The 16,853-nt window shown below is 49.3% G+C and overlaps 1 protein-coding gene across 1 annotated transcript; it reads left to right on the top strand.

Annotated features, from left to right (window-relative positions):
• Nucleotides 1-538: 538 nt before the first annotated feature.
• On the top strand, nt 539-6,948 carry LOC144111350 (uncharacterized). The gene is made up of 3 exons (XM_077644622.1): nt 539-696; nt 2,560-3,779; nt 5,981-6,948. Exons 2-3 carry the CDS (start codon nt 2,660-2,662, stop codon nt 6,634-6,636), a joined length of 1,776 nt encoding a protein of 591 aa, XP_077500748.1. The 5' UTR covers nt 539-696; nt 2,560-2,659; the 3' UTR covers nt 6,637-6,948.
• The last annotated feature ends 9,905 nt before the right edge of the window (nt 6,949-16,853 follow it).

Here is a 16,853-nt window from a genome sequence, read left to right as displayed (position 1 = left end):
TAGCTGTGTGCATCAAGTTTGTCACCTGACATCTCCTGTTCCATTTATAACTTTCTCAAAATACCAGGCCACGTTCTGCCATGTAAAGTTGTGAAGTTAAACTTTGGCGTTTGGTTTATTGTGTCTGTTTCTGTCAAAGTGGTCAAAACTACACTGCGTGCCGAATGGTTAAGTAGAATTCATTGCAGTTCAGGAAGGTAGCATCAATCCTGCCACTTCCAGTGTGGAAATAATGCTCATTCTGAACAGGTTGGACGAAAATAACTTCCAACATTCTGTAGACCCACTGTTCAGTCCGTGCAATGAACTGTTTCCTCAGGCAGCCTCTGAGCCAAAGCCTCAGCGTATATTATGCTCGAGACAGTGCACTGCCCGGAATAAAATTTCGTTTACTCAGTCAATTCTAGTCTTGGAGATCGTGTACCGCAACCTCGGCATTGAATATTTGGGCTGCATTTGTGGAGAGCTGTGAATTAATGGTTTGCAAGGAAATCGGTCTTTCAACCGTTCCGACATTGGGGCCATCTAATGGCGCCGTAACCTAAACTTTACTTTCCTGACATCAAAACTTGCCATTGTCGGTTGTGCTGGCTCATTAGGCTCCCTACTGCGACAAACATCATCAGTGCACGCGCTTTCATCGAGTAAACGACGACAAAGACGGTGCCCCGGGTTGGAAAGCCTACGAGTAAGCAGGTAAGCCAAAATTTGCTCGGCTTACATTGCCGCGAAGCTTTGCAATGTTTGTTTTAGAGCGCAACTATTTGGCGCTCGTTCCTGCATTCCGCGGCGTAGTCGGTTTTCCAAGTAGAAGGGTGAAACGCCGCCTGGAAGGTGGCTGTAACGGGAATATCCCGGAGGGTGGCTATCAGCGTAGCGCACCACCTGCCGCTATAGGCGTCGGTGTAGTCGGCGTGACACGCCACTTGACACGTCTCCCTGCAGCTGACAAGTTGCAGGTAGTAACAGCGAAGCGTCAGCTACCGCGGCGAAATTGGACGAATGGGCAGCTGGAACGGGGCTGCCACGGCAAGATACCGAAAGGTGACTAGCAGCATAATACGCCACCTGCCAGCGGTTGCAGGTGGCGTGTGAGGACCTGCGCTCTATCCTCGCATTACCGACTATATATTTCATGTTTTTTTCCTCCGTCACGTGGCCTTGTCATTTTCTTGCCATGCGAGAGGCCGGTACCACAGTCACCTCAAATCACTGTGGCTGTTTTCGCCGGTTTCTACGGTGTTCGAGGTTTTTGTAGCTATTTAAACGCGTTAGCTCGGATATTCTTCGTCACATGTGAGCAAGGCCGAGAGCGGCGGCTGTTCTTAGCCCGTCAACTGTCGAGAGTAATTAATGCCCCCGCGGCCATCGAGTTGTATTTTAAATGTGGCCGTATACGTTCCCCAGTAGACAAGCTGAGTTCTACGCCAGCTTGATTGTCCGCTTGCTACGTCTGCCCCTGTCGTCACACACCTTAGAGTTTCGGCGGAAATGGTGGAACGTGAACCACCTGTGCACCAATAGATGAAACCTACCACTCAAGTAGTCACTCTGGTCTTTGAGCAGCCCTAGAGCTGCCAATTTTTCAGCACCTACCAAGCGAAGACAGAGAAAGGTTTACCTGTATGACCGCGGGGCTGTGCTGAACTCGATAAGGCCACGTAGTCGAGGAACGTGGTTCTGAATTGAAAGAAAGCAGTTCAGACAACGAGTTTATTTTTTCACACTTATCATGTGCGCTAATGAACGCTAGAAAATTGGTTTTTGAGGAAAGGAAATAACGCTGTAATTGTTTCGCATATCTCGGCGGACACCCGAACCGCGCCGTAGAGGAAGGGAGCAAGGTGGGAGTGAAAGAAGAAAGAGGTGGCCATAGTAGAGGGCTCCGGAATAATTTCGACCACCTGGAGGTATTTATCATGCACTGACATCGCACAGCACACGGGCGACATTGCGTTTCGCCGCCATCGAAACGTGACCGCTGCGGTCGGGTTCGATACCGGGTACTCCGGATCAGTAGCCGAGCGCCCTAACACTGAGCCAGCGCGCCGTGTGTCACCTGTTGACGGCGTTTTCGATTTTTGCCACGCGCAAGAGAACGAGATTTATCTTGAGTGATTGTAGTCATATTAAACTGTTTTTACGCTGTTAGAGGTTGCCGTTATTGTTAATGACGCGTCATCTCGAAACTCGAAGTTCTCGATCAACCTTTAGTTGATCATGGCCAAGATCGTCGGCCATTACAAGCCCATCAACAGTTGAGAGCTTTGTTCCTATTGCCGTCTTAGGATTGAATTCTGCTTGTCGGAATGATTTCGCTCTATGTAACAAGGTGGAGTTCTTCGACATACACGCGACACTATCCAGCTTGAACTTGATTCGCTGGTGCTCAAATTTGATTTTTTGTACATAAGTAAGGGCTTAAACACGCGAACAAATGCCACTACATGTGTTTTGATGCAGTGACCCCGTTTCGCCCTGTGACATTTTAACGCCATGCAGATTACAGCGACATGTGACCGCCGCTCCACTGATCATAACTCTTTCCGTTTAACTCAGGTTCTGCATACTGGTGACGTCGTTTCCGCCACTTTGCCGCCGTAGCACTGCGTCGGTGAACGAGACTCCAGCGGGGTTGTTCGTGAGCGTTGAAGAAAAGATGTCCGACGCAGAAGGGCAGTGTGGTCAGTCTGGAGACAGCGGAAACGCTGCAGGCGGCTATGATACATCTGGACCTTCATTTGTGAACGAGGCTGCAGCTGGGCCATTCCTGGAACTTAAGCATGACTTTCTGACCGACGCAGAACGACACTGTAGTCAGTATAATGACAGTGGGTACGCTAAAGACGGCTACGGTACAGCTATCCCTTCGTTTATGAACGAGTCTGCATCTGGGCCATTCCTGAAACTGGAGGATGAATTTATGACCGACACAGAAGGAAAATGTGGTCATTCTGATGGCAGTCGGTATGCTACAGGCAGCTATGATACAGTTAGCTCTTCGTTTGTGAACGAGGCTGCATCTGGGCCATTCCTGAAACTTGAGAACGAATTTCTGAGCGACGCAGGCCAGTGTGGTCAGTCTGACGATAGCGGGAACGCTGGAGGCGGCTGTGATGCAGCTGTTCCTGCGTTTGTGAACGAGATTGCAGTGGGGCCATTCCTGGAACTTAAGAATGAATTTATGTCGGACAGTGAAGACTGTGGCCAGCCTGTTGACAGCAGGAACGCTGCTGGTTGGTATGCTACAGCTAACCCTATGTTTGTAAACGATACTGCTGTTGGGTTATACCTGAAAGTTGAGAAAGAAGATGTGTCAGACGAAGAAGGAATATGTGGTCTGCAGTCTGGTGACATGGGGAACACTGCAGACAGCTATGATGTAGCTAACCCTACCTTTGTAAACAAGGCTGGAGAAAATGCTTCAGACACAGAAGGACAATATGGTCGGTCTGATGACAGCGGCAACGCTGCCGGTTGCTATGATGCAGTTAGCCCCACGTTTGTAAACGAGACTGCAACGGGGTCACTCATGAAACTTGAGAATGAAATTCTGTCAGACACAGCAGCACAATGTGGTCGTTCTGGTCACACCAGAATTGTTCCAAGCGCCTGTGATACACCTGGCCCTGCGTTTTTGAACGAGGCTGCAGTTGGGCTATCCCTGAAACTTGAGAAAGAAAACTTCTCAGACACAGAAGGACAGTGTGATCAGTCTGATGACAGCGGGAGCACTTCAGGCGGCAATGACTCAGATGCACATAACAGCGCCTATGAAAGTGAGTATTTGGATTAAGTTTCACTTAAAAAACTGTTTGATAGTTTTTGGCCTGTCCCCTTAGGTTAGTCAATTGCGATGTTCAGGGCGATGAAAAGAAATGCGAACAGAGCGGACCCTAGGCGCTCCGCTGTTTGCATTTCTTTTCATCACGCTTTTACTTCGGTAATAGCAAAAAGACGTCAGAGTTGTCCATGATAGATTCCATGACGACTCTAACGTCTTTTTCCTACCATAAAGGTAAAAACGCGATGAAAAGAGATTCTAACAGCGGAGCGCGTAAGCGCCGCGTTGTTCGCGTCTCATTCTATCGCGACAGTAGCAAAAAATGTGCGCATGTAACTTTCCAAGAAAAGCAATTGCTTTTTTATTATTCGAGAAGGAACACATTTAGCAAGAGATGGAGAAATCAGGGGGCTCGCTATATTGTTTTTCACTGCGGGTTTGCTCATTTATCCTTGAATTTGCCTAAAGCAGAAGCCGACAAAGTAAAAAAGATTGCACCCTCAGCTCTCCTCTATTGCAGCTCCTCAGCCAAGGCAAGCGTCGCGTAACTGTGCCGGCAGGTTTGTTAAAGGTTGCCCCATGGCCTTGGAGGAGCGATAAAGGTCCCGTTGGCGTAGAGTCAAGAAACTCCGGATTGGTCGAAAGCCTGGCCACGTCACACATGAAGTGGCCGATCGATAAGTTACAGAATCACTAGAAAACTGGTGACCGGAAGGTGCACTGCACGACTCAAACATCGTTAGGACATGGAAGTAAATTAAATGAATTGAGCTGAGACGAAAATTGGTGTAATTGGTCGGAAATCGAACCCCTGACCCCTGAACTGAGAGTCAGACGCAGTACCCCTGGCCGCGCAGCCACGTTCGTACGGCTCCGTGTCTGCGTGACAGCAAGAGGAGCCGCTGACGGAGCCCATTGACGCTGTCGCGTCGTACTCTTAAAGGTGGAGCCCTGTGTTTTTGTATATATTCTCAAAAATCATGCTGTGGACGTCATGCGGCCATCAGAAATGTGACTCCACTCCAAACAAGTGCAGGTAGGCCGTGAAAGACGTATCTGGGTATCATAATTATAGTCGGAGGAGTGCGTGTTGAGATAGCCTCTCGGCAGCTTTTCGCAGGGAGCATTCGGCTTCCCTGTAAAAATGCACGTAGAACAGACATGTCCAGCGTCTTTGATGGCAGTTGGTCCTTGTGCAGCTGTAAAGCAATCAAGGCATGAGAAGCTGCAAAGCAGTAACTCTCGCACCACACTGTGTGGGTGTTACAGCTACACTTTTTCGCCCATTAGCGGGTGCAGGATGTGAGTTAGACAGAGAAAAGCACCCTTAAGCGTGCAAATTTCTTCACAGCGTAGCATGAGAACTCCCCTTATTACATAGACAGAAATCGTACACTTTTGCACCCTTCAAATCATGTGACATGCATTGAGAACAGACGTGTAACATATACGATCAGTTGGGAGAATGGCCCAGCCTCTAGTACTGCAAAATGGAAGCTTGTACAAAAGGGCCGGATTTTCTGCAGCACGTTCAAAGTTCGTTTGCACTTGTCTATGTTCCATAATTGTTTTAGAGATCTTCATACGTTAAAGTGAGGACATTTATGTTTTATGCCACATTTTTTTTAAATTTCTTTTGCAGAATAGAGCGATATTTCTTGCAATCTGGAATGCTTAAGCCCTGATGTCCGATTTTTAATGCCCTAATTCTGGACCAATAATTTATGTTCTTGTTCCACGGGTATTCTACATGACCCAGTCAGACATAAAAATGCTTTGTGAGAATTTCTGGTTCCAAAATAAAAAAATTCAGGGCCAAAAGAACAAGCAGCTTTTTCCAACAGCTATTCTTTCAAGCTTTCTTTCAGCGTGCAGAGTAACATAGATGGGGCTTGAATATGCAGGAGTTTAGTTAATTGTCTTGATCTTTGGCTCAAGTCCATAGTCTCACTATCACTAATTTATTTTATATTCTCCTTGACAGAAGTTGATGTTAAAGCAGCTCTAGTTTTTAACTTCATTGCAGTATAGTCTGTTCATTGCCGTTGACTAAATGGAGACATTTGTTTTGTTTCAATACCGAATTCGATTCAGCCTACTGAATCTTGTGTTACACATGCTGTAACACTGCTGGAAGTGACCTGTGACCCATGCAGTTCTGTGTTTTTTATAAACACTCCGGCTTTCGCGACGCAGGCTTGGACACCACACATTGCAAACAAGACGCATCTCCTGAGCGGGGATCATCTAGTGACAGGTGCTCTCCGGGGTGCTCTGTGAAAGCTAATCCTGCCAGTACGGGACATCACCGCACTGAACCCGCCAGCAAGCAGCAGCACCAGTGCAGCCAATGCAGCAGATGCTTCGCCCAAAAAAGCCACCTCTTGAAGCATCTCCCCGTCCACACCAGTGACCGCCCTTACCATTGTGACCATTGCGACCGCTGCTTTGTCCGAAAGTGCCACCTGGTAGCACATCTGCGCACCCACTCGGGTGAACGTCCGTTCTGCTGTGACTACTGTGACAACAGCTTTGCTGCGAAGCAGACCCTAGTGGTACACCTTCGCTCCCACACTGGCGAACGGCCGTACTGTTGCGACTACTGCGACCGCCGCTTTGCACTGAGACACAAACTGGTAATACATCGGCGCGTCCACACGGGGGAGAAGCCGTACCACTGCCAGCTTTGCCCCATGGTCTTCGCACAAAGCACACATCTCTCGCGGCATATGAGAGTTCACAAGCGTGAGAAACCATTCCATTGCCGGTTCTGCCCAAAGGTGTTCAGAGAGAAGCACCATTTAACACGGCATGAAGATAAAAAGCATATTAGGAAAAATAAGGCCGAATAAGATTCCGGTGGAAAATTATCCCTACATTACCTAACACAGGCGCTGCTAGCTAACCTCTCAATGGATTGATATGCCAGATTACCTCAATAACAGGTTCGTTATCCACAAAAGTGGATCCACAAATTTACTTGTTTCAAGATACATTCACACAGAGCAGGCCTTTAGATTACCCTGTAAGAGAAGCATAAATGTAGAGTAGTCCTACACTTGCACGGATTGGAGAGAAATGTCATGTAAAGCTGGCGTCACATGTTCTTCCAGTACGCCTTTAACAATAAAATTTGCATACTCAGTATGTATTTATGGTACGATATCTTGACATTCTGCCGACAACTGCTTAGGTAGGGTGACTAAAGAGCTCCTAACAATCCTTTAGCTACCGCATTTTTGAAATATATTTTCGCACCAGCCTGTAAGTACATGTGTCACAGCTGTCAATTTCTTGATTTTTTTACGCTCTTAGAATGTTCTGTACAGTTAACTGTCAGTGGCAATAATTTCTAGTATTTACGATCCCCCCAATAAGATGTTTTTTTTTAAATAAGAAAAGCAGTTTCATGACACTGCATGATATAAAACCCTATCCAAGGGGCATTTGAGGGCTAAATAAATAAAAGCCCCTCCAGTTAGCACTTTGACGAGGCGGCAGCTCCTGTTTTGGCAGCAGTGAAAGTGTAGCGTGCATATAGGCCCACTGACAAAGGTACGGAAAAGCGAAAATAAGTTTTCAGGAAAATGGTCTTGAGAGCTTCACATGAGAAGAATAGAGGATAGGACTTCGGCTTTTATTATTTTTCGCAAATCGACGAATGACAATTTCAATCATCACAGTAATAACGTTTATCGTCAGGGAGCTAGAGTTGCATGATGTATACAAAAAAATGCCGCTCGGCGTCGCCCGTCCGTATGATTCGCTGGCATCGTGACGTTCGCAAGATAGTAATGATGATGATAGTGAGTGTCTCTAGGAATAAAATCAGGCAAAGAACACAGTATGGTGCTTGGCGAAACTAGACAACGCATTGCCTTTGTTACGTTCGTCAGACCACCATGCATCGCGGTTCGTGGCGGAATGTGGCGGCCTGCTTTGCCGTACTGAAGCCTATCACATTCACAAAAACCGAGAAAGGTTCGTGCGAAATCCTTATGTAGTCGTGAAACTGTGAGCGCTTACTAAACCCACTTGATTGAAGTATCAGTGTTTGGTGTGATTTCAGCTCATGTACGCCTGGTTGTGAAAAAAAAAGATACGTCTTTTTTTTTTTCAATAGACATTGCGACATGGCCTTCTCTACTTCGTCCTTTCTCGCTGCTGTTCTTTTTTTTTGTGAAGGATCATGAAAATTGCGTGCAAAAAAGATGACATTAGCGAAAGGGACAGATGAGTTGAAGGACGGAATCGCACCGCTCGACTCTGCGGTCTGCGAACACGCTGACTTCGACTGTGCCAGGTTGTTCCAAAGTTTGGAGCAAGGGGAGATCGGCAGGAAGCTACTTCTGTCAAGCGTGCTGCTTCCGAAACGTCGGAGTGCCACTGCGCAGCGTCCCGCTCACCGGCGCTGCCCCCCCTCCCCATCAGTGACCTGGATAACGCTCTCCCTCCTTGGATGATAAGCATGTGCCGCGTGTATTTGCGCTGTCACGCCGCGGGAGGGCGCTGTGCGCAGTTGACAGTTGGGAGGCTTGCGGTGCGGACGCAAGATTCGGCGCTCTTAGGATTGCACGTGGCGACCGAGACGAGACGGAATGACAGCGGGAACGGCGTGGCAGCGTCAAGTAGGTGAGTTCTTTTTCCTTCAATATTTTAATAGGTGCATGCTATATAGTTAGGTTAGGTGCATATAGGAGGGAACACAACTTAGTTTTTCTAGCGGCCAGGTTAAAACCGACAGCTAGGGTTACCTGAACCCGTGTTTGCGTGTGATTTGAACATGTGCACATTCTGACCATTTTTGTGGCAGGAATAATGAAGTGGTGATAAGATGGTCGATCAAAAGAAGGTTAGATATAGGGACAGCGAGGTCTTTCTGAACCTAGAAGAAACGCGGCTCAAATCGGAAGAGGAAGGCGGATGACGCTGATTTGATGCGAAGATGGGTTTCGGAAAAAAACGTCCCCATTACCATTGCTATCATCACTCCTAACATCATCATTGCTATCACCGACTATCACTATTGCTATCATCATCATCGCTATCACCAACTATCACTATCGCTGTCAGAATTGGTGAACAGGACCCCAGTGACGTCACAAGGGAATCAACTTGCGGCGACACATTTTGCGGACACTTCCGGCGTCAACGTAGCCATCTAATTAATGCTTTCGCATTAGTAAAAAGAACGTAATAATGTTTTTTATCGCGAAGAGTTAATGTGGACTTGTGCGACGCGCAATGCGGTCATGTGTGCCAGTGCTCACCAGTTGGGAATTTCACGCCAAAGGCTTGCGACAACATTGCAAAGGCTCTCTGCTTCTGCATGCTAATTATGGATTATTAAAGCGGTGTGTGCTTATACTGGTGCGAACGTAGAATACATCAAGCTGAGCCGGGCAGTAAAATACCCTCCACAACACACATTTGGTGTTAATGTAAAAGTGTTAGTGCAACTTGAGAAGGCTGAGGTCTCGGCGAAACTTGGGGCCTCCTCCTCAACATATGGGTGCCAGTTCAACTGATATGAAAGACTGAGCACGCGAATGCATGCCGATGCGAGCCAATCGTGTGCCTTCTGCTGACCCAAAAATTGAAGCTTCTCCGATGTTATGAGCTTTGCCGTTGGCGTGGAGCTTGGTAGCTCATGGCTCTAGGAGTACATAATACCCTCAAAGAGATGTGGGAAGTACAGTGGCTCTCACAACTCAATAGACTCGCACTCACAAAACCAGGCAGAGATCTGCTCGAAAAGATCCGTATTAATCTGCCCTACACGATAGACCAAAGGGAAGAAGTACCACGCGATGTGAGGAGACGCATCAACGTGTACCCCATTCCGCGGAATATGCATCCCGCATATATATATATATATATATATATATAGGAGAAAAGCAAGAGGGGAAGCCCTGTAGAATAAATGGGACGAGCAACCTAACACCCTTTGCGTGAACGCAGCAGGACCAAATGGGGTGATGTTGTGGTCTCAGCGCCTTCAGGATCGATGGTGAACTGCGCCTCGATGAAAACATCCAAGCCCACTCACGCAGAGGAAGCAGCTATTGCATTAGCTGTGGCATCTAACGCCAACGCCGTTGTGCTCACTGATTCCCCGAACGCCTGTCGCGACTTCAATAATCAGGCATTTATCCTGATCCTGCACAGGTTCTACGATTTCTAGGACGAACAGTTCTGCGTTGTTCGAAAAGCAAAGGCGCTAGCACGGTGTCGACGCTCATCGAGCTCCTTCTCCGCCTTCTCACCAATACATTGCTGTGACCGGCAACACTAAAACATTTTGACCCCTCCTTTAGCGACAGCTGCCATCACTGTAGAGCGGTGTCTTCGGACACCAATCACATGGCGTGGGCCTGACCCTCCAACCCGGCTATTTCCCCCATCCAAACTCAACCCGGGAGGACTGAGAGGCGATCTTGCTCGGCTGCCACGACTAACAGGCCCAACAAGCCTTCGTCCTTCACTACTGCGTCCTTCATAGCCTGGGTCGCTTTGGGACGTTAAACTTCATGAGCCGACCAACCAGCCTTAATCTGGCGCGCTCGGGCGGCGGCCACCGCCACTGGGGTCCCAAACTAGGGAACTGCACGTAGTGCTTGTAAGGACCAGTTGCTTACGGGCTGATCCAAGCATACCTCTTGTCCCTTGAATAAGCAGAGACACTATTTTTCGGTCTTTTATGGTCCCACAATAATTTTTGTCTCTTGTATAAAGCTCGTTATACTTAGTGGCATGGGCAGGGACACTTTATTTTTCGTTCTTTTTATGGTCCCACAATAATGTTTTGTTTCTTGTATAGCCTAATAAATGTTTTCAGCACCACCACCCCCTACCCGCCGCGGTGGCTCAGTTAGGGCGCTCGACTACTGATCCGGAGTTCCCGGGTTCGAACCCGACCGCGGCGGCTGCGTTTTTATGGAGGAAAAACGCTAAGGCGCCCGTGTGCTGTGCGATGTCAGTGCACGTTAAAGATCCCCGGGTGGTCGAAATTATCTCGGAGCCCTCCACTACGGCACCTTTTTCTTCCTTTCTTCTTTCACTCCCTCCTTTCCCGCATCCCTTATGGCGCGGTTCAGGTGTCCAACGATATATGAGACAGATACTGCGCCATTTCCTTTCCCCCAAAACGAATTATTGATATTATTCACCACCACCCCCAAGGCGGGCAAATGACAGTGCAAGATATGAAAACATAACGGTCAGCTGCTAACAATCTTTTAGCTACCGCATTTTAAAAATATATTTTCGCACCAGCCTGTAAGTACATTTGTCACAGCTGTCAATTTCTTGATTTTTTGTACGCCATCTTAAAAAGTTTTAGAGATTTTTCCATCTTAGAGATTTTTTCTGTACGCCATCATGCTGAAGAGCGGGCGAGCGCTGCATACGGCGCCTCAATAAGCAGTTAAAGCGCGTTACGCATGCATTGAAAGCGCTGTTCTGAAAAAAAAAAAATTGCGGCTGAGTATGGCGGCACATAAAACCTGTAGGGACCCGGGAGATGCCGACCACGTTCCTAAGAAGAGGCGACCCCAGCACGCGCTACAGGAACGCGACCTGCTCATTGCAGTTGCGTGGCGGCGGCGTTCGAGTGCGGTGGAGGTCCCAGTGTTGGTGGTGGTAGTGGTAGAAACTACTATTAACGAGATTTAGCACGGCGGAAACATACGAGTATACTGGTCTTACGTACGGGAACGGCCGGGTAGGGCCATTGCGCATGAACAACAGGTGTTCCACGTAAAACCGGTATGTCTCCGCTAGTACGTCTCCGGAATGCTAAATCTCTCTATTGAAACCAAAAGATTGGTTTATGGATTATGGGGGTTTAACGTCCCAAAGCGACTCAGGCTATGACAGACGCCGTAGTGAAGTTCTCCGGAAATTTCGACCACCTGGGGTTCTTTAACGTGCACTGACATCGCACAACACACGGGCCTCTAGAATTTCGCCTCCATCGAAATTCGACCGCCGCGGCCGAGATCGAACCCGCGCCTTTCGGGCCTGCAGCCGAGCGCCATAACCACTCAGCCACCGCGGCGGCTTTGAAACCAAAAGAGGGGCCAGGTGTGTGTGTGGGGGGGGGGGGGTTACATGGGAGAGGGAGTTAGGTGGGCCCCCCGCTCCGGACAACAAAGGTACCCGCCATCCCGCTCAAACTCGCAGCTAATAAGATCAGAGTCGCGCCAGTCCCAAAGAACATGCACCCCGAGCTCCACGCCGGCCGTAGGACAGCCAGAGTCAAGACACTCCTGCGCCAGTATGGCTCTGATGAAAACGACCTATATCTCGACGCGGTGAAATACCGGTCGGGCACAGACGCCATGGGATTAGCAGATATACAAACACCACTGTATCAATTCAGATTACCGGCTCCGTTCAGGGCATGAACTTGATCACGAGACTGCCATAGTGGTAGCACTCGCTTCTATACCCCACATGGCCACACATGACGAACACCACGCCAATCTGACATACACAATAATTACAGACTCCCAGGTTGCGTGCTACGTACGCCTTCGCATAGAGTACTTTAAACTTTCTTTGCAGGCTGTGCACGCACTCTCACCAATGAATCTGGATATATTCCCAAGATTATTCCAAGCCTTTTCCCAAACGGCGCGGTTGAGGTGAGCACGGAGAAGTGAGCTAGTATTCACACCCAAGCAGCCCAACCATCGAGGAGGGATGCGCATGACGTCGGCCATCGGGGGAATTCCTTTTCCTGCGCACTCAGAAGTGCAGCCGGGAGTCAAGAGGGACATCACTGTTACCATATGCGAACAGCCGGCTAAAACTGCAGGGACGCTGCCATGGAAATCCGCAAAGTTCCAGCTGGGAACCTTCCAGACACGCGAAAACGCCGCTCGATCACCTCTCGCCCAGGACGGAGGGCAGATGAGCGCGCTCCCCAACGTGGGAACGCGCTTTGAAGGGAGTTGGATGACATCGCCAGCCAGCCGAAACCCCGCTCCAGCATTCGCATGGGTGGCGATGCAAGCCGACGAGAGTGCTGCCTGCCCCTCACCACCAGAGCTGGGTTGCGTTTTTTGGCATTTACCGCCACCCCGACACGTAAGAGAAGTGCCCCATTGCAAAGGAGGGGAACGTTTATGCTGGCCAAGCAGAACCAGCCCGCACCGCTCTGAATGTTGACGTCATCGCCCAAAGGCGCGACGTTTCGTGATGTGCGCTCGCGGCTAGAGAAAGAGATGTGGAGTTCTAATCCCAGTAGCGGCGCTTTCCCTTTCGCCTTTCCTTCTAGTAGCTGAGCGGCGCTCCTTCTCTTTGTCTCCCATCCCTCACACCCCTTCCCAGCTGCCACAACTTGATCTTCTCCTCCCTCTCACAGCACTCCATATTCTTCCTCAGCTGCCTGAATTTGTCTTGTCCTGCATATCCCTCGCGCTCTTTCGCAGAAGGCCTTTCCATCGTCAATTACCTACCCCTCATATATTCCTTGTAGTTGCCTTACTTCTCCATCGTTCGTGATCCCTTCCTTCCGCGCTCTTCGCATCCGGTCCTTCCCTTCTCAAATTCACGACACTCCCCTCCAGTTGCCTGAACTCGCCGTGGTGGCTCAGTGGTTATGGCGCTCGGTTGCTGACTCGAAAGACGCGGTTCGACCCCTGCCGCGGCGGTCGAACTTCGATGGAGGCGAAATGCTAGAGGCCCCTGTGCTCGTGCGATGTCAGTGCACGTTAAAGAACACCAGGTGGTGGAAATTTCCGAAGCCCTTAACTACGGCGTTTCTCATAGCATTAGGTATTTGGGACGTTAAACCCCCATAAACCAAACCAGAACAAACTGAACTGCCCTTCCCACACATCGCACCCTTTCTCAGCATTCCTTACCCATGTTTATATTCCCCCCAGCCGCCTCAACGTCGGCCTTATGTCTGCGGCCTATACGTTGGCCAGTCTGTGGCCAGTGTCAATCCTCAATGTTGGGCCAACATTGGCAAAGTTGGGCGGGCCTAAATATGGTTGGCCACAGTGTATATGTCGGTTAGACGTGGGGCCAGTTTTTTTTTTTTTCATCTGCCACATTCTCCTGCAGCAGGCTCAACTTCCCCACTCCAAGCATTCCCTTGCGGTGGTTCTTTTCTTCGTTTTTTACATCCATCACATTCTTCTGCGAGTGCCTCAACTTGCCCTCTACGCCCCTGAGGCGCTTTCGCAGGAACTTTCCTTTGCCTCAACTGGTCCTCATATTCTTGCGCAGCTGTCTCAATTTGACTTCTACACCTCGGTTCTTTCGCTATGGTCCTTCCATTTCTATGATACTTCCTCAAGCTGCCCTCCAAACCCCTGACGCTCGTTCGCGGCACTCTTCCTTTACCCATCCCTCACATTCCCTGCAGCCGGCTTACTTACCTTCCGCACGTCCCTCGCATTCATTCGCGGCGGTCCTTCCCGTTGCCTTATCTATACGCCTCACATTATACCTGTAGCTCAGCTTGACTGCCCCATACGTACCTCGCGCTCATTTTCTTCGCCTTGTCCATCCCTCACACTTTAACGTGGCATAACTCACTTTCCGCACTCCTCGAAATCCTTCGTGGCGGTCCTTTCCTTGCCTTACCCATCCATCACATTTCTCTGCAGCCTCACCACGTACACTTGCCCTCCCTACCCCTGGCGCTCACGGCTTTCGCCTTTCACATCCCTCACATCTTCAACTTGTCCTCCGCAGCCCCAACAATCCTTTGCGGCGCTCATTCTCACTGTCTTGCGTCAATTCTTCCACACTCCTGGCACTGTACTTCGCGGCATTTCTTTTCCTCGCCTTTCACATTCCCCGGGAACTGCCTCACTTGCCTTCCACACTCCTGGCACTGTACTTCGCGGCATCCCTTTCCTTTGATCGCCTAGCCCATATCCCTCGCATTCTTCCGCAGCTGCATCACCTAGTCTTTCCGACCCCTGGCACTCTTGCAGCATTCCTTACATTTCGCCTTTCACATCCCTTTACGGTTGTCCTCCATTTAACGCGATAGCGTTAAAGAGCCAGTGTCGCGGAAAAGCCGGCGTCGTCGTTTGTTGTCGGTGTCGTTGACCATAGGTTGCTCACAATCCGGTAGGCCTGCTGTGCACGCCAAAGCCACGGTGGGCAGTTCAGTTAATGGTTGGTCGCGAGAGCCTGCTCGAATCGCACAAGCCCCTCTGGGTCGCACGGCACGCCGGTGGCTGCCATCGCAGGGCAGGACGGACCGTTGCACCACTGCGCCAGGAGTGGTATGAGGACTCTCAGGTATCTGTTTAATCCACGAACGCCATCGCGTCATACTCCTAAGACGGAACTTAAGCGCCCCCTCTTAACTTTTTGCCCTGCCTCCCTCACACCAGCACCTACACTCACAACCCGGACTATCTTTTATTGCGGCCTTCCTTTCCTTCGGCTTTTGCATTTGCCGCACTTCTATGCAGCTGCTTTTTTCTTCCGCACTCATGGCATTCCTTCGCGGCGGTCTCTTCGCCTTTCACATCCTTCTGCAGCTGCCTCAACTTGCCCTTCCCACATTTGGCGACATCTGTTCCTTCGCCTAACCTATCCCTCACATTCCCTGCTGCTGCCTCAACATGCAATCCTCATCACTCGCACTCCTTTTCTTGGACTTAACCATCACTCACATTGCCCCACAGATTCAACTTACCTATTCCTTCCCTTCGACTTTCACATATATCCCTCACATTCCTCTGCAGCTCTTTTCCCATCCACCTCGCACTCCTTCCGTTCGCCATTTACAGCCTTCACAATTGATCCTTCAGAGCTGCATCTTACCCTCCCCAACCCTCGCATTTCACGTCCCTTCAGCAGCTATCGCTTACCGACCCCTCGCTCCAGCGCCGCTCCTTTCACTTTGTCCTTCCTCGTTCTCACATTCCTTCGCAGCTACTCACATTGCATAAATTCTAAGGTGGAAAGGCGCCGTAGCCCGCTTGTACTTCCGACATTGCCAGCCCCTCGCTTTAACTGGTGATGAACGCAAATGCCTGAAGCCCACAGAATTTCTCACGTTGGCCATTTTGATAGGGTGTCGACGGCCGGGCTTCCCTGGCATCTGCACTCATTCGATACCAGCATCTTTTGTTTTAGAGCATGCGACTCTGCAGTTGAACAGAGGCTATTTTGCAACCTCCATTGTGAGTGCGCGAGACCAGCGCAGTACATCATACCTGTAGAAGCGAACGCCTCGCGCTCGTAGTAACTCTTTTCATCCGACAGCTTCAACAGACTTCGCCGCATACTCTCTCTGCACTATGGACCTCCAGGTCCACTGCTCACACATTGTGGTGCCCTACAGCACTGCTGTGTCATAAACTGCTTCAGGACACTGCAATATGCGAAGCACTATTGCATGGTGAAAATAAAGCGCAAGGAACGACAAAAGTACAGTAACAGTGAAAGACAGTGCGACCAGCTATTTCCGGATGACAGATGTAGCCACTCCTGCCATGGGCGCATGACATGAGTTTCAACGCTCCTTCACGCCTTGACTTGGAGAGGAGAAACGTAAACCTCGCTTACAGAGGCTAGTTGCCCAACATGCTAGACTGACCTTACTGGACACAGCACGGCTGAAAGAAGTGTGGAGAAATTGCTTGATTATGTAATTGAGTACCAACACCTTAATATGAACTTTGGCAGGAGCTCATTCCTTAAGCCGCATACCCCACCAGTATACCAAACCAAACAATGCATACCAAAAAATGCAATGCAGTTCTGCCACAGTCATGCCCAACCACCATTTCAAAGAACTTTAACAACCGAACTCCACCCGGGGAAAAAAATAAGTTTTGTTACTTTCACACACTTCGTCGCTAAAAGAGCAGGTATGTTTTCTTTGATGCAGTCTTGGTATTCAACAATGAGCTATAGATTAAATTACCTATTACACAATACAAAGCAGTGCACAACTACGGAAAAAATGGTTGTACCTGCTGGTCTGCCTGCATTCCTCTGCTATCAGTGATTGCTTAGTTAAGACAAACTTGTTTCTTGTCACTTAATCTATATAGCATAACTAGTTGTCTTCCACTCAACTGAA

This window comes from Amblyomma americanum, chromosome 11 (assembly GCF_052857255.1).
Source record: "Amblyomma americanum isolate KBUSLIRL-KWMA chromosome 11, ASM5285725v1, whole genome shotgun sequence".
In the NCBI taxonomy this organism is placed as follows: domain Eukaryota; kingdom Metazoa; phylum Arthropoda; class Arachnida; order Ixodida; family Ixodidae; genus Amblyomma; species Amblyomma americanum.
The sequence above is the reverse complement of the archived record's forward strand: the minus strand, read 5'-3'. Positions and strand labels throughout refer to the sequence as shown.